General features: G+C 38.1%; 1 protein-coding gene across 1 annotated transcript; it reads left to right on the top strand.

The window, feature by feature from the left end:
* The first annotated feature begins 11,574 nt into the window (after positions 1-11,574).
* On the top strand, positions 11,575-22,512 carry LOC126188275 (trafficking protein particle complex subunit 6b). Its single transcript, XM_049929856.1, has 4 exons — positions 11,575-11,764; positions 11,842-11,903; positions 21,758-21,959; positions 22,312-22,512. The coding sequence occupies exons 1-4, from the start codon at positions 11,684-11,686 to the stop codon at positions 22,435-22,437; spliced, it is 471 nt and encodes a 156-aa protein (XP_049785813.1). The 5' UTR covers positions 11,575-11,683; the 3' UTR covers positions 22,438-22,512.
* Positions 22,513-24,115: the final 1,603 nt, after the last annotated feature.

Below are 24,115 nucleotides of genomic sequence, written 5' to 3'. Positions count from 1 at the left end.
ATAGTGTTTCTAGAAACAAATGTGATGTGGCTGTAGATTCTGACTACACACGAATTCTGCATCAGTCCACACAGTCTATGTAATGCTATAGGATACTGTAGTGAGGAAGTTTTTGTTTAAGCAAATAAATCCACTATGTTCATTTTGAACGGTAATCAGGTTTTGTTCCAAAATGACCATTACACTTTCCGTCACAAATCAACTGAATTCTGACACTGGCAGCATTGTAGTAATTCATAGAACTTGAGTTGAATTGAAAATTCAGCAAAGACAGCTGCCAAAAACGTATATATTACACAAAAGATTCTCAGTGTAATACATCGACTTACTCGTAAGAGAACTCAGAAAGAAGTGAAATATGTGAAGTTACATTGCATTAATAATGTTAAAGTTGGTCCATTCACAGAGTAAGACTGTGATCCAAAGACTGCTGAACTCTCTCGAAGCTGAACCTATTACATTTGTAGTACATTTTGTGCCAGTACATGTTTTGATAGAAAATGTTATTGTATTCATCATAGAGACACGAGATTAATTCTTTAAACAGATTTCAATAAATCATTAAACTTGTACCATCGAATGATGTAATTACAATGTGTAGTCTTAGGATTACAAGGAACATCTATATCTGTCACATGTTCGCAGTTCAGAGGTAGTGCAAAAAATAAAGAGAGTTTACACTACATGCATAAAATGTAGGTGACGATTAACTATCCATATCACTCTCCCCCCAGATGTCAACGATATTTGGAGATGAACCATGTGGCAACCAAAACTAGTTGTGACAAGGTTTATTTGGAGGCACAGGATATAGCAGTGGAAGACTGGGTGGATCTGGTGTCCTCATGGATAGTGTCTCGGTGTTAGCTACTGTCCCTTAACTGACATGAATCTCGGCTGTGGTAAATGCTGACTTGAGTCTGTCGATGGATATTGTGGAGGATGTGCCATCGATATCAAGATCGAATGTTTTATAGAGGCATGCCAATGGTTTGTATGGAACATCGTAATAGTGTCTTGAAGGGGTAGGATTCCTTGTACATTGATAAGGTACCCCAAGAATTTTACTTCCATCGCCCTGGATACACATTTTTGTGGGTTAATCACTATACAGTATTCTTGTAATCTAGTGAAAAGTTGCTGTAGGTGTACTAGACACTCTGCCTTGCTGGGTATTATTAAACGTAGGTTATCAATGTAGATGTAACAAAACTCTACGTCTCTAGTTGCTTCATTCATGAAGAGCTAGAAAGTCTGAAGAGCATTGTGCAGTTCAAACGCAATTCACGTTGTCGTTGTGGTCTTCAGTCCAAAGACTGGTTTGATGCAGTTCTCCACACTGTTCTATCCTGTACATGTATCTCCATCTCTGAATAATTGCTGAAACCTAGGTTCTTTTGAACGTGCTTACTGTATTCATCTCTTGATCTCCATCATCAATTTTTACTCCTTGTACTTCCCTCTAAAACTAAACTGTTGATCCCTTGATTTCTCTGACTGTATCTCATCTTTAAATCAAATTATACCATAAATTTCTTCTCTCCCAAATTCTATTCACTATCACCTCACTGGTTACACAATCTGCCCATTTAGTCTTCATTGTTCTTCTGAAGCACACTGCTATTATCTCCTAATTCCATTCAAGACAAATACCTTCAGAAAAGATTTCCTAACACATAAATCTGTCCAGAATGTTTCACATAAATCTGTATTAGATGTTAACAGATTTCTCTTCTTCAGAAACGTTTTTTTGTCTTTGCCACTTTACATTTTATATCCTCATTATGTTGGTTCTCATCAGTTATTTTACTGCCCAAATAACAAAACTCAGACGGCTACAGGTGGCCGAGCAGTTCTAGGTGCTTCAGTCATCAACCGCACGACTGCTACGGTCGCAGGTTCGAATCCTGCATCAGAAATGGATGTGTGTAATGTCCTTAGGTTAGTTAGGGGACTGATGACCTCAGATGTTAAGTCCGATAGTGCTCAGAGCCATTTGAACCATAACAAAACTCATCTACAAATTTTATTGTTTCGTTTTCTAACCTTATTCCCTCTACATCGCCTGATTTAATTCCATTACATTCCATTACCCTTGTTTTGCTTTTGTTGATATTGATTTTACATCCTCCTTTCAAGAAGCTGACCATTCCATTTGACTGCTCTTCCAAGTCATTTGCTGTCTCCAACAGAATTACAATAGCATTGACAAACCTCTAAGTTCTTATCTCCTCTCCCTGAACTTTAATTCATTCTCCAAATTTTTCTTTGTATTCCTCCACTGAGTGCTCATTGTACAGATTGAATAACATCACGGAAAGGCTACAACCCTCTCTCCCTCCCTTCTCAACCACTGCTTCGATCTTATGTTCCTTATCTCTTATAATTGCTGTCTGGTTTCTGTACAAGTTGTAAATGATCTTTTGCTCTCTGTATTTTACCATTGCTACCTCAGAATTTCAATGAGTCTGTTCCAGTCGACATTGCCTAAAACTTTCTCCAAATCTACAAAAGTTATGAAGATAGGTTTGCTTGTACTTAACATATCTTCCAAAATACCTAAGTCATAGGGTCAGCATTGCCTTGCATGTTTCTACACTTCTCTGGAATCCAAACTGGTCTTCCCTGAGGCCACCTTCTACTGTTTTTTCATAATGCTGTAGACAATTTGGGTTACTATTTTGCAACCATGACTTATTAAACGGATAGTTCAATAATATTCACACTTGTCAGTGTGTGTTTTTTTCGAACTGGAATTATTATGTTCTTCTGGAAGTCTCAGGGCATTTCGCCTCTCTCATACATTTTGCATATCAGGTGGAATCGTTTTGTTATGGATGGTTCTCCCAGGGATGTCTATAATTCTGAGGAAATATTGTCTACTCTGATGGCCTTGTTTCGACTTAGGTTTTCCAGGGCCTCGTCAAATTATTCTCAAACAATCACATCTCTCCATCTATGTCATCTTCTCTTCCTGTAATATTGTCTTGAAGTAGATTTCCCTTGCATAGTCCTTTTATATACTCCTTTCACCTTTCCCTTCTTTGCTAAGTACTGGTTTTCCATCTGTTTTCTTGATATTCATAAAGCAGCTTTCCCTTTCTCCAAATGTCTCTTTAATTTTCCTATAGGCAGTATCTATCTTACTATTGCTTGTATATGCTTCTGTGTCAGTACAGTTTTTTACCTAGCTGTTGCTGATTAGCCATTTTGCAATTCCTCTCAATCTCATTTTTTGACATTTGTATTACATTTTGCCTGTTTCATATGCTGCATTTTTACATTTTCTCCTTTCATCCATGGAATTTAATATCTTCTGTGATATCCAAGGATTTCTGCTGAGTCTCATCTTTTCACCTGTTTGGTCCACTGCTGCCTTCACTATTTCATCTCTCAAAGCTACCAGCTCGTCTTCAATTGTATTCATTTCCCCTATTTCAGTCAGTATTTGCCTAATGCTCCCTCTGAAATTCCCAATAACCTCTGATTCTTTCAACTTATCCAGGTGTCATCTCCTTAAATTCCTTCCTTTTTGGAGTATCTTAAGTTTTTAATCTATAGTTCATAACCAATAAATTGTGGTCAGAGTCAACATCTGCTCCTAAAAAAGTCTTACAGTTTAAAATCTGTTCCAAAATCTCTATCTTGCCATTATATAATCAATCTGAAGCCTGCCAGTGTCTTCAGGTCTCTTTCACGTGTACAACTTCCTTTCATGATATTAAACCAAGTGTTTGCAATGATTAAATTATACTCTGTGCAACATTCTACCAGATGGCATCTGGTTTCTTTTTTCCCCCAGTCCACATTCATCTAATATGCTTCCTTCTCTTCATTATCCTACTATAGAATTCCAGTCCCCCATCTGCAGAGATAGTCATCAAATAAACATTTACTATTGTGGGTCATGTTGACTTCATATGTATCATCTCTATGATAATGCTTTCACTATGCTATTCATAGTAGGTTACCGACATTCCTGTGCTCTTAATCATTATTAGAACTACTGTTGAATGACCGCCTTTTGATGTTATATTTATAACCCTATACTCACGTGAACAGAAGACCTTTCAATCTACCACTCCACTAGTACCCATTATATATACCTTCAATTGATCCAATTCCCTTTTAAAGTTTTCTGACCCACCTGTGAAATTAAGGGATCTGACATTCCATCCTCTGACACATATATTGCCAATTTTGTTTTTCTTGATAACAACATCCTGCTGAGTAGTTCCCACTCAAAGACCTGAATTGGTGACTATTTTGCCTCAAGAATATTTCGCCCAAGAGGATACCATCATCATTTAACCATATAGTATAGCTGCACGCCATCAGGAAAACTAACGGCTGTAGTTTCTCCTTAATTTCAGCCATTCCCAGTAACAGCCCGGCAAAATCATGTTGGTTGATGTTACAAGGCCAGATCAGTCAACCCAACAACTATTGGAAAGGCTGCTGCTCCTCTTCAGGAACAACATGTTTGTCTGACCTCTCAGCACATACCTCTGCACTGTGGAAATAGCTTGACTTTTTTGTCAGCAAATGAGTGAGAGCATCTGGGGTCACCAGTACAGACTATAAATGTTTTCAGTGAATCTGCTGGCAAGTGCAGCAGCCACACTTCGGCCGAATGTAGTCGTTAATTGTGTTCCCTGTCAAAGACATTGGAGTAGCTGAGACAATGTACGTTTGCTGAGCAGAGAGATCTCTTAAGTCGCTTAGCTTATAACTGTGACGAGTGCATTACAAGTGCACGATTGATAGAGATGTATTTTTCCGTACTTGGGGGGCGATGCTGCAACGCCTTGAACTTCTTGCTCGATAAGTGCAGCCAGCACATAACTATATTTAGTTTTGTCTGAGGTAATATGGGCCAAAACAAACTGGTTCTCAAATTGGGTGAACCACAATACTGGATTATCTTACCACAATGGCAGAGGTTTCACTGGAATCAAGTAAAAGATCAAGTTTGCAACTGTTAAGTCAGTGCTTGCAGAATTCTGTTTGTTAGTAATGGTAGGCATTGATTATGCAAGGCAGTTGGTCTGTGTGTTTCCACATGATGTGATTGATGCAAAAAGTTATGTCACATGCACTTATCGTTCCATGCACAATTTAATTTTTTTAGTGTGTGACAAAATCATTCCAGTCCATGATTTAGAAATTTGGAATCAGAAAATGTTGTGATTAAATGCAATCTATTTGTTCAATACAAGTAATAAACTATAGTGCAAATCATGAGGCTGCCAAAAGCATCTGTCTCTAGCTCAATGGCAGCACAGAGAATCAGAAAGTTTACACTGCACACATAAAATGTGGCGTACGATTCACTGGCGACAATTCCAAAAAATGGTTTGATGCAATGAAAGAAGAAATAAAGGCCTTTAAAGAAAATGTTACTTGGGAGTTACTAGAAGTGCCTAAGGGTAAATATGTTATCGATAATCAAGGGGTACTTCATGTAAAATATAAACCTGGTGGGTGAAATGAGTGGTGTCATACTTACTTGGTTGTTTGCAGAAATTTCAATGTGCAGGACTTGATTATCAGGGAACTCAGTCCAGTTACTTATTATGATGCTATTTTTACCTTAATACATATTTCAATCGAAGAAAACTTGAAGCTTGATCAATGTGATATGTACCTGTATTTTCGTATGGTGACTCTGATGCTGAAATATAGATCACTCAACCAAAAGGTTTTGATGATTAGTCAGGTCATGTTTATCATCTCAAGAAATCATTATGTAGACTCAAGCAATCATGTCATAATAAGTTTCATTCATTCATGAAAGAATCTAGATGTATTCATGCAATAGAATATCCTTGTATTTGTAGTCAACAGACAAAAACAGAAAAAATAATGACTGCTCTTTACACTCGTGGTGGTCTCATTGGAAGATCAACTCAAAGGGCAGTGAATTCATTTCTAGATTTGGTAAAATCAGAATTTTAAATAAGATTGAGTTGTTTATATTCATTTTTAGTCGTGCAAGAGCGAGAGTGCGGGCTGTTTATTTGCGAGTGAGCATTCACAGAGAAGATTCTACACCGTTTTAACATGGCTGATTCGAAACCATTAAATTCTCCATGTGGTAATGAACAATAAAACAATGAATCTAGCAACACTCTCGACAGCTCCATTCCTTAATCGTTCAGCTTTGGGTGATTAATATCTTTGACTTGCTAACATTCAGATATTTCTTATGCTCTTAATCCCTCAGTGGCTAAAGCCACTTCTTTTGATTGCAGTGGCATAAAATACGTTTTCAGATTTTTTCCTAGCACCTCAGATTTGGGCCTCTCATACACTAGGTGATCACAAGTATTCAGACACATGGCCAAAAATGACTTACAAGTTCGTAGCTCCCTCCATTGGTAACGCTGGAATTCAATATGGTGTTGGCCCATCCTTAGCCTTAATGACAGCTTACACTCTCACAGGCATACATTCAGTCAGGTGCTGGAATGGCAGCCCATTCTCCACAGAGTGCTGCACTGAGAAGAGGTATCGATGTCTGTCAGTGAAGCCTGGCAAGAAGCCTGCATTCCAAAACACCCCAAAGGTGTTCCATAGGATTTCGGTCAGGATTCTGTGCAAGCCAGTCCATTATAGGGATGTTGTTGTCCTGTAACCGCTCCGCCACAGCCCGTGCAATATGAACAGGTGCTAGATCGTGTTAAAAGATGCAATCGCCATCCCTGAATCGCTCTTCAACTGTGGGAAGACAGAAGGTGCTTCAACATCAATGTAGGCCTGCGATGTGATAGTGCCATGCAAAACAACAAAGGGTGCAAGTCTCTGCCATGAAAAACATGACCACACCGTAACACCACCGCCTCCGAATTTTACTGTTGGCACTACAGATTAGATTAGATTAGATTAATACTTGTTCCATAGATCATGAATACAACACTTCGTAATGATGTGGAACTTGTCAGGTTAATTAAAGATGTCTGTACATGATATTACGTTACACAAAATATTGCATGACACTAATGTTTAAGTTGTTGTTGTTGTTGTTTCCCTTAATTTATATCTAGAAATTCAGCCAATGAGTAGGAGTTGTCATCTAGAAATTCTTTTAATTTATTTTTAAATCTTAGTTGGCTATCTGCAGGCTTTTAATGCTGTTTGGTAGGTGACCAAAGACTTTTGTGGCAGCATAATTTACCCCTTTCTGTGCCAAAGTCAGATTTAACCCTGCATAGTGAAGATCATACTTTCTCCTGGTGTTATAGCTATGCACACTGCTATTACTTTTGAACTGGGTTGGATTATTAAAAACAGATTTCATAAGTGAATATATATACTGTGAGGTTACTGTGACGATCCCTAGATCCTTAAATAGACATCTGCAGGATGACCGTGGGTGGGCTCCAGCAATTATTCTGATTACACGTTTTTGAGCAATGAATACTTTTCTACTCAACGATGAATTACCCCAGAATATAATGCCATACGAAAGCAGTGAATGAAAGTAGGCATAGTAAGCTAATTTACTGAGATTCTTATCACCAAAATTTGCAATAACCTAATAGCATACGTAGCTGAACTCAGACGTTTCAGTAGACCATCAATGTGTTGCTTCCAGTTTAACCTCTCATCAATGGACACACCTAAAAATTTTGAAAATTCTATCTTAGCTACAGACTTCTGTTCAAAGTCTATATTTATTACTGGAGTTGTGCCATTTACTGTATGGAACTGTGTATACTGTGTTATATCAAAATTTAAAGAGAGTTCGTTTGCTGAGAACCACTTAATAATTTTGTGAAAAACATCATTTACAATTACATCACTTAGTTCTTGGTTTTTGGATGTTATTACTATACTTGTATCATCAGCAAAAAGAACTAACTTTGCATCTTCATCAATGTGGAATGGTAAGTCATTAATGTATATCAAGAACAGTAATGGACCTAAGACCGAACCCTGTGGGACCCCATACTTGATAGCCCCCAAGTTTGAGGAATCAGCTGTTGTTTTAACATTACATGAACCACTTATTTCAACTTTCTGCATTCTTCCAGTTAAGTATGAATTAAACCATTTGTGCACTGCCCCACTCAAACCATAATGATTTAGCTTATCTAAAAGAATTCCATGATTTACACAATCAAAGGCCTTTGAGAGATCACAAAAAATACCAATGGGTGATGTCCGGTTATTCAGAGCATTTAATATTTGATCAGTGAAAGCATATATAGCATTTTCTGTTGAAAAGCCTACACATGCTGGCAGATGACGTTCACTGGGCATTCGCCATACCCACACCCTGTCATTGGATAGCCACATTGTGTACCGTGATTCGTCATTCCACACAACGTTTTTCCACTGTTCAGTCGTCCAATGTTTACACTCCTTACACCAAGCGAGGTGTCGTTTGGCATTTACAGGCGTGATGTGTGGCTTACGAGCAGCCGCTCGACAACAAAATCCATGTTTTCTCACCTCCTGCCTTTTATCATAATACTTGCAGTGGATCCTGATGCAGTTCGGAATTCCTGTATGAAGGTCTGGATAGATGTCTGCCTATTACACGTTACGGTCCTCTTCAACTGTCGGAAGTCTCTGTCAGTCAACAGATGAGGTCGCCCTGTACGCTTTTGTGCTGTACGTGTCCCTCCAAGTTTCCACTTCAGTATCACATCGGAAACAGTGGGCTTAGGGATGTTTAGGAGTATGGAAATCTTGCATACAGACTTATGACACAAGTGACACCCGATCACCTGTCCACGTTTGAAGTCCGTGAGTTCTGCGGAGAGCCCCATTCTGCTCTCTCACGATGTCTAGTGACTACTGAGGTCGCTGATATGGAGTACACGGCAGTAAGTGGCAGCACAATGCACCTAATATGAAAAACGAATGATTTTAGGGGTGTCTGGATATTTTTGATCACATAGTGTACATTTCATCTGCCAGTAAGATTTGTACCTACGCTGATACTGACTTTTCAGGCAACATTAAACCAAGATGATCAAGTAATAGTTTTGTCTCAAAGATCAATGAGACAACCATATCGTGGTTGTCTCAGCTGCAGAAGTATGTTGTACCATCCACCACTACAGCTGAGTTTTTTGTAATCAGCGAAGGAGCTGAGGAATTGGTGTGGCTTAACTGACTGTTGCTTCAGATTAATGGAAAAAGGGACATAGTGTATTATTCATTGATAATGTGAGGAACATTATATTGGTGAAAAATCCAAAATTTCGCAAAGTTGTTAGCAAATCAAAGTGTGTTATTATATTGTGTCTGTCTTTACGAAAAAAGGATTATCAATGTGGCATAAGTGACTTCTGAAAATTAGCTTGGGGACATGTTTACAAAGCCTTTAAACTCAAATAGGTTTTGAGTAGTGAATTAAAAATTGTTAACTGTCTTGTTTTGTTCCCTTATTTTGGTCTGGTTATTGAAAAGTATTTTGAGCACCACAGATCGATTAGGGGAACCATTGAACCAAAAGATCGAACCATGATATGTTTTTTCTCCCTCCAACTGGAGAACCCAGTTTTGTGTTCTGGGGATCACTATGAAAACCGCTCTGCTCTAAAACTGTATGTTCTTTTTCTTTCTTTATGACCGAGTGTTTTTTGTTGTTGTTGTTGCATATCCATGTTGCTACATAAAGTGCACCATTCATTAAGTTTAATGAAGCATCACATCCATCACAACTCCATGTACTTCTTTATTTTCACCCAGGAATCATATAAATATGGATCTATGAAGATGAGACAAATGTCAGACATGGTTTAGGCGAAAAAATCTTCCATTTGTCTAAGCTGTTTTCGGAAAACCACAGAAATCCTAAATCAGGACGGCCAGACAGAGCAAACTGTATCCTCCTGAATGTGAAGCCAGTGTCTTAACAGCTGCAGTGTGCTGTCTGATTGGTCACTACTGGACAATGTTCTTTAATTTAAATACAATTTCTTCCAGATGTGTAATATCAAGGCACCATCAAGGTTTCTTGGGAGTGAAGTTTTAATAAGAGCTGTCATTGTACGTTGTTGAGCACATGTCCTCCTGCCATCCCCCCCCCCCCCCCCCTACACACACACACAAAAGTTCATTTCCTCCCAATACACAGCCATTAACTCATCCTCCATAGTGCATTTAATTGTTCTAATATTAGTTTCCATGGTTGAAATCAGTTATTAAACTACATCTGTTTTATTACTTCCTTCTTTTTTTGTTTTAGACTGCAAACAGTTGAGGACAACCAAGCAAGTTGAGATCACATGACACGAACTGACTTGATGTGGTGTGACATACAGTGTAAGTACATCCAATGTGATGACATGGTGACATGATAGCCAGTGTAAATTGACTGTTACAGGATTTTAACTCTTTGTTACATTCACTGATGTAGGCATTGTAAATGCTTATTTTAGATTTTGCAAAAAATAAATCACATATGGGGACATGTTCCTACATATGCTCCACAATTTCAAGCAATGCTCAAACTACTGCATTTGTAGCGCTCTTTTTTTGTTTTTCCATGAACAAGTTCACTTCATTTACAGTTCAGTAAACTGTACAGTTGTTGATACACACATGGAAAAATTGTTGACATAAAAACAAAATATTGTGACAGTGCTTTGAGATTGAGACACAAGATGAGGGTCAAAAGCAAATTGTAGCAACTTTAACTTTTGTGGCACGGATAAAAGTGGCGTCGCATTACCACACTTTTTGTGAGACACAATATCATAAAGTCTTGTATTGTAGATATAATTTTATGGCCATTGTTTTTCAAGACGACTGCTCGATAAATTTGCAAGTGTGTTTGAGTAAACTGCCAGTCAGTGTATACATATTGGTGCTCTGTTCATATGGATATAATATTTATACATGACAGTTTGATTAATTTCCTCCAGTTTACACAGGTTCTCGTAAACTTGTGTGTATCTAAGTATTTCTGCGTAAGACAGATTTCTATACAGTGTAATTGTAATGTAAGTAATTAGAAAGCCTAAAAAAATTGTGGGTGTCACTTCTTCAGTTACTCCAAAATTCAAGCATAGATTTTTTTTACTTTTCTGATGAGATGGCGAAAAATATTATAGATATTTTACTTGTCTAGAAAATCCAGAAGGGTGAATGACGAAAAATTGAAAATAATAATGAACAAGCAGATAGTGCAAATCACTTAACGTATTTGCTGTAACAGGAAGAAGTTCCAAATGTGTTTTTTATCGTGACAGTTTGGCACCATTTACAGCGTCATTGTAACGTAATTAATTAGAACAGAAATTCGATAACTTGAATAAGTGCAGTAGAAAACCTAACAAAGTATTAATGTTTCCTGTCACTTCTTGTCCCAGTGTCGAAAAAAATTCAGGAGGACGACGGTTAAAACCGCGTCCGGCCTTCCTGATTTACGTTTTCCGTGACTTCAGTAAATCGCTTCACGCAAACACCGGGATGGTTCCATTGAACGGGCATGGCCGACTTCCTTGGGACCGATGATCGCGCTGTCTGGTCCCCTCCGCCGAACCAACCAACCAGAAATCTCATTCTGCGCCAATGCTCGCTGCCTCACTCCATAGACATTCCTACTCATCTAACCTATAACCAAAGACGATCAAGTGCCTGTTTTGAAAATGTCAGTGAGAGAAGAGATGTTTGGTTAAGTTCATCGTTACATACGTATTAACTGTTTATATTAAAGAAGAGTATGGCAGACGAAGCGTTGTTTGAATACCTTCACTCGGAACTCGTCGCCTATGCTTTCAAAGATTGCGAGAAAGATAAACAGGTAGAAGAGTGATATAATTCTGGTTATAACAAAATGTGTTGTGATGACAGCATAGTGTAACAATTAATTTCTTCTAGGCATCGGACCTGTCAACATTGGAATACATTGGATTTTCGTCAGGATATAGAATTATTGAAAGGTGCGTGAACGCAGAGTTAAGTGTCATTTGTCGAGAAAACTGCTGGGTAACAGCTCAGTGCAAAATGTGAAACACACACGAATGATGCGTCATGAAAAATCATCTTTGTGATAGCCGGGAATCCTGTTATCCAACAGGATTTTCACAGCTTACCGAAAAATTCAGTGCCTTGTAGTTTATGCTATGATATAGTTCTTAAAGCACTGGGCATAATGTGTAAAATTCTAATGGATTACCCGTGTAAATCAGATATATTATCCGTAAACTATGTGCTAGCCTAGGCGTTTGTGCTAGTGCAGCAACTAGCTTTTATGACCCTGGTTCTTCCAGTTCACGTAAACTTCGGACGGTCTTGGTAATGTAAAAAATGTACGATATGAAATAGATGTGCATCCCGTCGTCTTTTTTTTATGAATTTTCGAGATTGTGCAAAAATTTGAAGTTCTCTACACGCCTAGATATATTCTCCAAAGTATTGTGATGTTAATTTTTTCCGTTGACCCGTATGTCACAGAACCTTCTTAATAAATGTACCTACGAAGTGAGGGTAGAATGGTAGCTTTTTATACCTTTGTACAAGTTATTTTTCTGCACAGACTCAAGTTAACAATATTCTAAAATTGTTCGAAATTCTGCCAGTTATTTTGGCTTTAATTGAACTGTAGGTGATCAAATCATTAGTTCAGTACTTGTATGAATTAAATGCTTCCAGTTTTGATTCTTTGACAGTAGGTCTGTACTCATAAACTTAGGTATTTTTAAGACCAATATAGCATTTCAATGTTTTTGTCATGTGGTGTCAGATGGCAGTGTTTGGATTAAACTGAAAACTGATAAGATCCAACATGATTCCTGTAATGAAAATAATGACTTTACATGCAGATCTTCTGATGTTATGTAACAAATCATATAATTAGAGGCAGCAGAAATATATTTTGGGGGAAGAAGAGCAGAAGTAAGGGCAAGATTACAAATGTAAAGTTTACGTCATCACACGCAAGCTTTTAGAACTTGGTAAATCATGTAGAGTTGAAGACATTTTTGTATTCTCAGAACATTTTATATGCTGTTGAGGCAATACTCAGCTTGGCTTTCCAAGTAGCTGCTACCAATAATAACAAGATCTATATAGAAACCTTACAGCTGTATTGTTCCAAATGGTGTCATGTGTTGCTGGAACCTTAAAATGGCCTTGATACTGTGCTACACATATACAGGATGGAGGAAGAGGTATACTTTAATTTACATTAATATGATGATTAATGGTTATCTTGCTTCCCTTGCACACTTGAGAGACTTTGTAATAGGAGACCCTTAAAACAACATTGAACACTTCATGAATTACCTCAGTAATAGTAAAATGTGCTGCATTCGACATCTGTAGAATGTACACTTTGTTTTAAAAATATTTTGCAACACTTGCAATTGCTATTAGGGGCTTTTGGTGACAATACTAGTAAACACTGGGGATGTATCATTTCTAACTATGTATGTATTCATCCAAATTTTTGTAACTGTGAATCATAATTTGTCCCACAATACATTCATCATCTGGGTCGACAGAAGCGTCCGATCCCAAGCGTCGGCTTTGACCCCTGACGTAAGGGTGTTGTCGTGTGTGACGTCATGATGGCGCGGAGTTTTGTTTGAGTGTGGCTGTCTCCAGTTCTGTTTATCTTATTTTGTTTACTTTTCTGATCTGTTCGTTCTATCTCGTGAGATTTTTTAAATTTAAAAACGCTTATTACTTATTTTAATTATGTTTCCTCCAATTTCTGTTTTAGTTTATTATATTTATCTTTCTGATCTGTTCGTTCTAACCCGTGAGATTTTTTTTTAAAAAAGACAAAAAACACTAATCAGATGCTGAAGCATCTTTATCTTCTATGGGTTGCAGGGGTTACGACCCCTGGGGAGGTGGGTGGGTATTCATGCATGGCTGTCTTCACTTACATGTTGTAGCTACGCAAGGCGTCTAAATTTGTTTATATTTAGTTTGTCCCCCCACCCAAAATAACCCATTTCCCGCGCTTGTCCAGTTAGTGTCATTAGGCTTCTTGTGGAAAGTATGTGTGTTTGTTTTTGTTTCCGCCATATTTGTGACGTCATGGGTCAAAGCAGACGGGCGGGATCGGACGCTTCCGTATTTCCCATCATCTTCGTTTCCCCTCAGTCCAACATCTGGTCGGGTTGGGGTATCAATGGTACTTCGCCACTTTACTCAGTGTTTCCACCATGCTTCTTCCACTGTTTGGTTCCATAGCAGATTTCTCCTCCTTAAACTCACCTTTATTGTATCAGCCCATCTTGTTCTCGGTCCACCAGTCTTCTTGGTATTCTTCCCTCTCCCATCCCCTTCACATGCCCAAACCATTTTAATCTATTCTTTTCAATTTTCTCAGTCAACTTCTCCACTCCAATTTCTTTTCACTCTCCCTCCCCCTCCCCTTCCTTTTCAATCTTGAGTTTGTCCATCCCAACTAATTGTACTTGTAGAATTAGTGACCACACAATCACTTTAAATTCCTTGTCTACTGCTACTTAGTCAACATTCAAGGCAACATTATGAAAAAGATAGATTGCTATTCACCCTATATGTAAATATTGAGTTGCAGACAGGCACAACAAAAAGAATTCCAAACAAGTAAACTTTTGGACAAAAAGCCTTCTTCTGTATTAGACAAAAAAACACACACACATGTATATATTCACACCAGGGCATGTGTGGAGGAGAATATTGAGTAGGTGCTTCAATGACCGTAGCATCTACATCTATTCGGGCAGCCCTAAAATCATTGGCAGCTCCTGCAACAAGATCTAAGATTGTTGCAGATTGCCACAGGGCTCTGGTGGAACTAGGGGGGAAGCAATAGGGTGTACCTGGTGTGGGTCCCTGGCCACTCAGGGATCTGTGGCAATGAACAAGCTGATAGATTGGCTAGGATGGGGCCAACAACTCCATTTATTGGACCAGAACCTGTCTTGACTACCACCAAGGCTATGAACAAATTAGAACTACGGAACTGGCTTAGGAAACAGCATGTAGGATATTGGACCAAGGTCCATAAACAAAAACATGGTAAGGTAATGATGCCCAAGCCATGTTTTAAAAGAAGCTCTGTAATCCTGGGATTGAACAGGAAAGAGATCAAACTCATGACTAGACTGATGACCAGCCATGGGAACTTCAAAAAACACCTACACAGAATGGGTATAATGGAAGAGGACCCTAAATGTAGGATCTGTGATGAAGGTGAAGAAACTACATCACACCTAATCTTTGAATGCATGGCATTGGAGAGTAAAAGATACAGAAACTTTGGGACAACTAGACCTGAAGAAATTGTGTCTAACAAAAAACTGGTAGAGGGACTCCTTGCACTATTTAAGGGCTCTGGTTGGCTTTCCTAGATATACAGGGAGCGATAGTGCAGAATAAACCTAGTTTTGATGCGGGCAGTGGCGGGTTGGACCTAAGCTGTTTTAACTCTCTTGTTAAAATAAATCAATATATTCACACAAATGCAATGCTCTCACACATGGATGGTGAGGTGCAACCTCTCTTGTCCATAATATTGTCATTATTCCTTCCCACATTTTCCTTCGTCAGCATTCATTTAAACTTAACCTCCCATCCAATTTATTCTTAATTTTTCTGAGCACTGCCTGTAGAAAATGTAAATTTATTTTCTGGAAATTATACAAATTTTTAGTCCTCATAGTGTCTAAATTCATTTTTCTTACTATTGTTGGCAATTGCCACAGTGTTGCTGTTTCTGTAGTATAGTCTGTTTCAGAGCAGTCCAATATATTGCCATTAACTCAGTTGACAAGAAGAATTCTCTCCTCCCATCACTACCGGTACAGTTAATTAGCATGGACTTATATTTGAGAGTTAGGCCTACAGCAACTCAAATCCCTGTTTGGCCATTCAAATTTTGATTTTCTGTGATTTTGCTAATGCTTAGAGGATTACTATGAAAGGGTGTGACCTATTTGTTTTCAAATCCTAGCTTGTGCTTTGTCTTTAATCATTCAACCGTCTACATCACATTAAACCTCTACATTACTTTCTTTATTAATTAGCATGGTCAGTAATTAGCTTTCCTTAATAGCATAGTTTTTTTTATGGAGGCATACTACATAATTTCCTATTACCCTCTTTCTATGTGCAATAAAAGCATGGTTCTCTCCTTAGCTGATCAGAACATAATATTTGTGTGACCCAAGCAAGTATTTTTGTGATTAAAATGCCAACACTGATTATCTTTATCGTGTCGCAATGTGTGATTCTTTCTGGATGCAATCCCCCTTCTTCAACATGCCTTGAATTATTGCAAATGGAACACACAAATTTCTCGTATAGCTGGCCACATTCTGATTTTCATGTATGGCACCGTATAAGGGACATGTTCCTCACAGTAACGTCACATAAAAACAGAATGTTTGTGGCTTGATTTTATTACTTCTCCAGAAAATTTTAGGCATTTTTTCTGACTGTATTTGTTTGCGCAGTTTATGTGACAATTTTAGTCCGTCTTTGTTTTCAAAGGGATGATGATAAATCTGTTGTGTGCAGCTGCTTTTTAAGTCAAGCAGCAGGTGTGTTGTGTGGAATGTAGAACTGAGAGTTACTTAATTACACAAATGTATCGTATGACAGTAATATCTATCCTGAATACCCTGTAGTCAGAGGGAAATTGTTTTTCCTTCTGGACTTCCATGCTATTTGAGAACTGGCACTAGAGAATCAGTTGCTTTGTGTGTACTGTGCATAGTGTGATTTTGGGAGCAGGTGAAGCTCTAGTGTTTACATTGCCCCATTTTTATTCTGTTGTTGATTTTTTAAGTAATGATTGTCATTATAGTAAAACAAATCACTCTCTTGGGACATTGTGCAGTATTTGCTAAATTTTAAATTGTGCTCTCAATATATTTCAGTTCCTCTCCAAAGAGCTGGGTTAGCTTCAGTACTAGCACTCTCTCTGTGATGTGAAACAATAATTTTTTCACTACTTTATCTTAGCTGTTATGTTTTCAATTGAGTTGTTCTTGACTTATGTCATCAAAACACTGGAAATAGAACCATGCCTTCAAATTTGAAAAAATACTCATGGTCGTATAATGTAGGGTCTACTTATTGATTAAGGCATTTTTAATGTTCACGTTTAATTTTAAAATAATGCTATGCCAAAGAAAAATTCGTTGTGGGTACAAAGAAACAAAGAGAAACAAGAAAATGAAATGTCAGCTTTGAAAAGCTAGGAAACTATGTATTTCTTACCAACTTGCTTCTTGCTGCTTAATAACAGTGGCATCTGTAACTACAATCATGATGTAACTGAGGTAGGCAGTTAGAGGGGAAAGGAATAAAGAAGCAAGTAGTAGGGAAGTAGACTAATGGTATAGGACAAAAGAGAGAGAAAAAAATATAAGGGATGTCAGGGAATGGGTGGGTGACAGATATAGGGAGTTGAGTAGTGAGATGATTGTACAGATGATACAAGAAACCCAAATTACCTGGATCATGAAGCAGACTTGAAAGTCATGGCTGTTGAACTGCTGAGTTTGCTCTGTGACAAAATATTGTATACTACCATTAAATCAAGGTCTTATTTGGTTTTGCCATGGAGTCACAGTGGGAGTTATTTTTTCTGGAAAAATAGCAGCTGTGCTGCCAAATAATTACACAATCAATAACCATGCAGTGATAGGAACTATAACTTGGTAAATACAGATCAAAATATTTCCTTTAAAAGCAGGGAACTCTTTCAGTTAACGTGTTAAAGCAGTATCCACACAGTTTGCCATTAAGAGTGTAGATTAATATGCTAATATTAATGAGAAACTGCCACAGCTGTATTGGTAAGTGTTTGTTGTGTCACAACTGATTTTGTTCAAAATAATATCATCAGGTTAAACATCTAACAATCTTCATAACAAATCTGCACAGAGTTGTGCCAATAGCATGACTTAAGAAGTCTACATTACAGTAAAGACTAGTCCTGGAACATGACAGTCATATAAACACACTGTGGGCTGCCTATCAGAAGCATGGCAAAAGCGAGTGCAGGAAACTTGGTAGGCTGAGCACACTAGTGCATACCTACATAATGAGCTGCTCAGTATGGTCAAGACACTTTATTCCTTAGGACTCATATTTGATGACTATTGAACTGAGTTACCCCATACATGACAGCTTAAATGGACATAACAGTTAAAACTTAATATCCTAAGTTGTCTCAGAAACATCTCCTGTGGCGCTGACTATTTATCATGTTCAGATTATGAAAGTCTGGCCTATGGATCAACAGTGCCATTAGCATTGTGACCCTAGACCTGATATACCATTGTGGGATATCGGTCTCATGACAATTATGTTCTGGATGAGCTATGTAGTCAGCCTCCACTGGTAGAGGAAAGGATTCTCCCCTTTATGAATCGGACACTACCAATTACTCCTTAGCTAGACCACACGTTTGTAGCCATCCAGAATTTCCATTTCAGTGCCCCATTTCATGAAAAACAAGTAAGACTTTTGGGAAAGTGGTCTTGGTCAGGAATTTGTATAACACCCCAGTTATGTAGTGGATGTTAGAACTGATGGAAAATGTGGCCTTTACTACATCTGCATCCAATCATGTGGACTTTCCTAATCTGCAGTGACACCATAGAGCAGCTTATAGACTGTAACTCACTGTTGTTCCTAGCATATTCAAGGTCTCCTCAGAGACGTTCACAATAATGGGAAGATGGTGGTAGTCTTCTGGTTCTCCATGTCTTGTTAGGATTACGAGGAAATAACTCGTGGCTCAGCTCACCAAGGAGGCCATCGGGAAGGATGCTCTGAAAATAAGCGTACTGGGATCTGACATACATACATCAGACTCATAGCGGTGTGGAACAGAGAATGGAGCATCACTGCCATAACCTAAGTTCGGACTATAAAAGAATTTACAAGTACTTTGCAGTCTCCCTTTTGTCCATCTCACTATGAATTCACAATCTTCTGCTGCCTCCATATTGGTCACACCAATCTGATCTCTGGATATATCATACGACAAACTGCCCCACTAGGTAATATTTGTGGTGCTCCCCTGACAGACTGTCATATTTTGTGGCATTGCCCCATCTTTGCTATCACACGGTGAGCTTTGCAGTGGCTGAGACACTCTTGAAGTGTGGCTGATAATGTCCAGACAGCAAATCGGATTTTAAATATTATCTGTCAGAGTAGACTGTATATGTTTTTCAAAACCTTCATATTATTGTCTTACTGGCTGTCAAATGAAGGAGAAGGTTCACCTTCTGCTGCATTTTTAGCACCAGGGGACTTGTGGCTGCCACTCCCCCCAATTGGATGGCTGGTTTGACTCTTGACATCCCAACTCAATTTTAATATTACTCCGAGTCTTAATTTCTTTGTAAAAAATGTTTTAGTACCACTATGAGATACCTGACTTGTGACTCTGTTGACCTGGTAAGTATGTGCGGTAGCCTGGTCAGTTGGGAGTGTGCGTTCTGCTGCATGACAAGCCAAGATGGGCTACAAATTCTTCTCAGCTGACAGCTACCCCTGTAATCTCTCATTTTCAGTCCCTCCCCCCCCCCCCTCCTCCTTACTATTAATATATTCTTAACCCTTCTTGTGGCTGATGGTTGTCCTATACCAATTTTCTATTTACCCTCCGCTCCTTTTCTTTCTGTTTTAAATTTGACTGCCCATAGTAGTTTGGTCCCTTAAAACCCTACATTGCAATCGTATGCCAGTTTTCTTATTAGCCCCCACCCCAATCCCTCACCAGTGCCTCCTTTCCTTTCTGTTTTAAAATTGAACGACCATAGTAGTTTAGTACCTTAAAACCCCACAATGCAGCCACACTGCAATTTTAGTCAGTTTAACATACCCACGGTCTGCTTTGTGATGTAGTAGACACAGAAATTCTTTTGTGTGCTTAAAAAAAAAGCTTCAGGTGGTCTGTAAATGGCCAAGAAATACCAAGCCACAAGATGATTACTTTTACATTGATTGCCTTTAAATATTCTTTGTTTGAAGGGTGAGTATTTCTTTGTTTAAATTGCTTAAGGACTGAGTATTCTAAACTGGTGCACACTGGGGATGTATTTTCTTGCCTGAGAGGCCACAGTTTACATAAGAGACTATTTGGTTTCCTTCCCATCAAAAAATGTGCATCTCATGGTAAATATTCAGTTTAAGGCTATATCAGGTATTTATTGTTTTTAAATAGTTTTCTGAAATAGGTATTCGCTGATAGAAAACTTGTGCAAATTTACAGTGAAGTGCTGAGCAGCTTAATAGAAATTCACCAGAATGCAGTGAATAACTTTGTCAGATCATCATTAATTTTTATTTCAGTGGCTGTTTGTTGATTGGAAATGGTTCTTTGTGATTTTGAAAGTGACAAATTTTCAAATTGCTGGATCATATAAAACACAATACTTTTTCAATATTATTCTTTCTGTAGAAAAGGATAGTGCACAATGAAGTGTAAACACAGAATAGTTAACTCCTTAATCAAATGCAGCAGATGGACTGTCACACAGAAATTAAAGACTTTTGGCTTTTGAAACTTGGAGTTAAGATCTTTTAGGAAAAGAGAAAAGGTAAACAGAACTTTACAATAAATAGTTAGCATGGACAACTATATTTGGGATCATTGAAACTGGCAGTTGGGGTAGCTAGTAAGGGCGTATTCCCTTCCACATATTCTGCATGCTTCCTCCACTGTTGCATTTTCATTTGAGCTGTCAGTTAGCAGAAATTGCAATTCTTTGAGCAAGTAGTACTGTTTACTTTGATGTCTGTCCACACCCATTGCAGACAAACAATACTCTATGAGAAACAGCAGTTGTAGTTCCACAGATGGATATAAAAAAGCAGTGCCAAGTGAACAAACTGCGGTGTAACCCCACAATGCCATGTTAACTATAAATGTAAGCATTATTTCTATACGACACTGTTTTGGAGGCAAAGTAGTGATGATGTGATAACAAATTCTGCTTATATTCATGGGCTGAGGGAGAAGCTAATCATGATGAGTTATAGAAGAAAGGAATGTGAAGGGTGGAAGAAGTGTTGGCCACTTCACAGTCCTCACACTGGCTGCTCTGCAGTGTAGAGTTCAAGGCAGTATGAAAGTTAACAGTAAAATGCTAACAACAAACAAAACTTTGAAAAAATCCAAGAATAGTAATTCAGATCTGGCCACCTGTATTCAGATTTTTTTGTGGTTTCCCTAAATTGCTTAAGGTGTATATAGAGCATTTTCTTTGGGGACATGACTGATTTCCTTCCCAATCTGAGCTTGTGTTTCACTTCTTGACAATATCTTGTTAATAACCGATCTGCTTCCTTTAGAAAATCAGAAAAAAATTACAGGTAACATTGGGGACTGTTGTTGAATCTCATTCAAAGGAGATAGTAAGAAGCCTCTGTACTCCTAACTTTTGCCTCAAGGGAGGTATGTGAGAAAAGTACTAGAACTTCAAAGAAGTACAATGTGCAGAAGTGGGTTTACGGTATACTTCTCAAATAAAAATATGGGGTTGTATCATCTAAAGGAATATGTGTGTCATATTGGAGCTGTACCAATAATTTTTATTCTCCAGTGTTCCTGCCTGCACTCATCTCCCCACCGTCCACCCCCTGCCCAAGTCTGTATTGTGCTGTGTGTGGGAGGGGGGGGGGGGAGTTACTTTACTACAGGCTACTGAGAAGTTCTATTTTCCACTTGTAGTAGTTGGATTTGGATTATTTTTTAACCTTGTATAGTTATAATTTTGAGAAGGTGATTTCTGATTTTAAACTAATATTCCTGTTTACTTTAAAACAGGTTAACAAAAGAGTGGCCACGGTTCAAAGATGAACTTGATACCATGAAATTTATATGTACTGATTTTTGGTCATCCATCAATAAGAAACAGATTGATAATCTAAGGACCAATCATCAAGGTGTATATGTACTCCAAGATAATGCATTCCGATTTCTAACTAGACTGTCAACAGGTCGCCAGTATCTTGAACTAGCTCCTAGGGTATGTACACAAATTACAAGTGTGTCCAGCTATAAAATATCTACATTGTTATGTAATCTCACTAAATAGAGTTTAAGCAAACAATGAAATTTTGTATGCCAATGCCCTTTTCTTTTGTAAGCCCATAGTTTCCTTAATGATAATTACAGTTAATATCATATGGACTATTACACAGTCATTGTTTGTTATCTGAAAATCTTTGATATTGCAAGTAATAGTAGTTAGCATTTTTTTACACTTTGATTAAAAATCCACAATTACTTCATTTCTGTGATTGAAATTGTTCCATTATAGTATGATGCTTTTAGGGAAAAATGTTGGTTTATTTCATAAATGAATGTTTTCTTTACAGTATGTAGCATTCACTTGTGGACTGATACGTGGTGCTTTGTCTAATCTTGGTATCAATAGTATGGTGACAGCTGAAGTCCAGTCAATGCCAGCATGCAAATTCCACATTCAGGTGCAGAGGACATGACATCATGAAACTTATAGAAGTCAGACATTGCCACAATTTTTGTTCTGTGAATAATAAAATGGTATTTTTTCTGTCCGTGTTGTTGTTGTAACAATCTTTAATACACTGTGTTCGATAACATTTTTCTATTATGCATAAAAACACCACTTCTATGAAAAATAAGCTACTGGTGCTCTGTTTAGGTATTATGTACATGTATTACTACTATATTGACAAAAAATAAAGTAAGTAGGCTCTTTCCTTACTCAGTCACACATATCAAGATGAATGAAGTAAGTGTGTGTGTGTGTGTGTGTGTGTGTGTGTGTGTGTGTGTGTAGCTGCATGCTGGGCATTTACAAAATACTAAATAGCATGGTGGGTAAAATGTTATAAAAGTGAACATATTAATTATCACTACTCATTACAAGCACTATTTGCTGTGGTCTATGTATAATTTCTTTTACTAGAGCCATAACATCCTAGATCTCAGGGTTGAATGCAGCCACTGCTTAAATTTGGAATAAAAATCAATAAAAATGGAAACCAATGACTTCTGGTATTAAGGAGTCTCACCCATTCTGTGGACAGTCTTGTCGAGGAGGACAGGAGAACAGACAGTGTTTTGGTGCACCCTCTTGTACTTGGGTGCCCGTGAAAGGTGGAGGAATCAGCAATGTTCAATGGGATCACAATGTAGAAGACAGTGGAAACCACTTCATTAACAACACATAATGTGTATCCACAGAACATGTGGCCTGTTATTGAAAAAGTGTCATCGTGATCTCCATTATCAAAAATTCTGGTTTAGTTCCCCATTAAGATCTTCCAGATGGGACTGCTAAGGGAGAGGTGTCACGAGAAAAAGATGGAATAACTAATGGAAGGGTAACATACCAAGAGTTGGAGCATGAAATGTCAGAAGTCTGAATGTGGTTGGGAAGCTAGAAAATCTGAAGAGAGAAATGGAAAGTTTCTGTCTAGATAAAGTTGGGGTAGTAAAACGAAATGAAGAAATCAGGATTTTTGGTCAGATGAATATGTATACTAATATCAACATCTGCAAAAAATTGTCTAATGGGTGCAGAAATTATTATGAATAGAAAGGTGGGGCAGAACATGAGTTACAGTGAACATTTCAGTGATAGGTTTTTCCCATCAAAATCAACTGAAACTAGTGCCAACAACAGTAGAATTAGATATACATGCTGATTTTACAAGCAGAACATGAAGAGATAGAGGGGCAATTGAAAGGGTAATTCAGTGTTAAAAGGGAGATGAAAATCTAGTAGTCCTGGGTGGTCAGAATGCTGTAATGAGGGAAGGAATAGACGGTAGCACTACGGGAGAATATCATTCAGGTTGCAGGAACGAGTAAGGACGACGACTAATTGAGTCCTGCAACAATTTTGAGCTAGCAGTAGTGAATACGCTACTCGGAACTCACAAAAGGAGGAGGTAAAATTGGAAAAGGCCTGGGACACTGGAAGGTTCCATTTTGATTACATTATTGGCAGACAGAGATCTTGATATTAGGTATTGGATTGCAAGGGTACCCAGGAGCAGATATAGATTCAGACCATAACTTAGTAGTGATGAAGAGTAGGAGAATCGTTGTGGAAAGAAGTGGGATACTGAAGCATTGGGGAATGGTGAGGTGTGTTTGAAGTTCTCTAAGGCTGTAGATACTGCCGTAAGG

This window comes from Schistocerca cancellata, chromosome 5 (genome assembly GCF_023864275.1).
Source record: "Schistocerca cancellata isolate TAMUIC-IGC-003103 chromosome 5, iqSchCanc2.1, whole genome shotgun sequence".
NCBI classification, from domain to species: domain Eukaryota; kingdom Metazoa; phylum Arthropoda; class Insecta; order Orthoptera; family Acrididae; genus Schistocerca; species Schistocerca cancellata.
Note: the sequence above shows the minus strand (reverse complement) of the source record. Positions and strands in the feature narration are given on the sequence as shown.

Coding starts and splice junctions, on each gene's coding strand:
- LOC126188275 (XM_049929856.1), top strand. CDS start 11,684: ATGGCAGACGAAGCGTTGTTTGAATACCTTCACTCGGAACTCGTCGCC. Junction 11,765..11,841: donor ATTGCGAGAAAGATAAACAG/GTAGAAGAGTGA, acceptor AATTTCTTCTAG/GCATCGGACCTGTCAACATT. Junction 11,904..21,757: donor GGATATAGAATTATTGAAAG/GTGCGTGAACGC, acceptor ACTTTAAAACAG/GTTAACAAAAGAGTGGCCAC.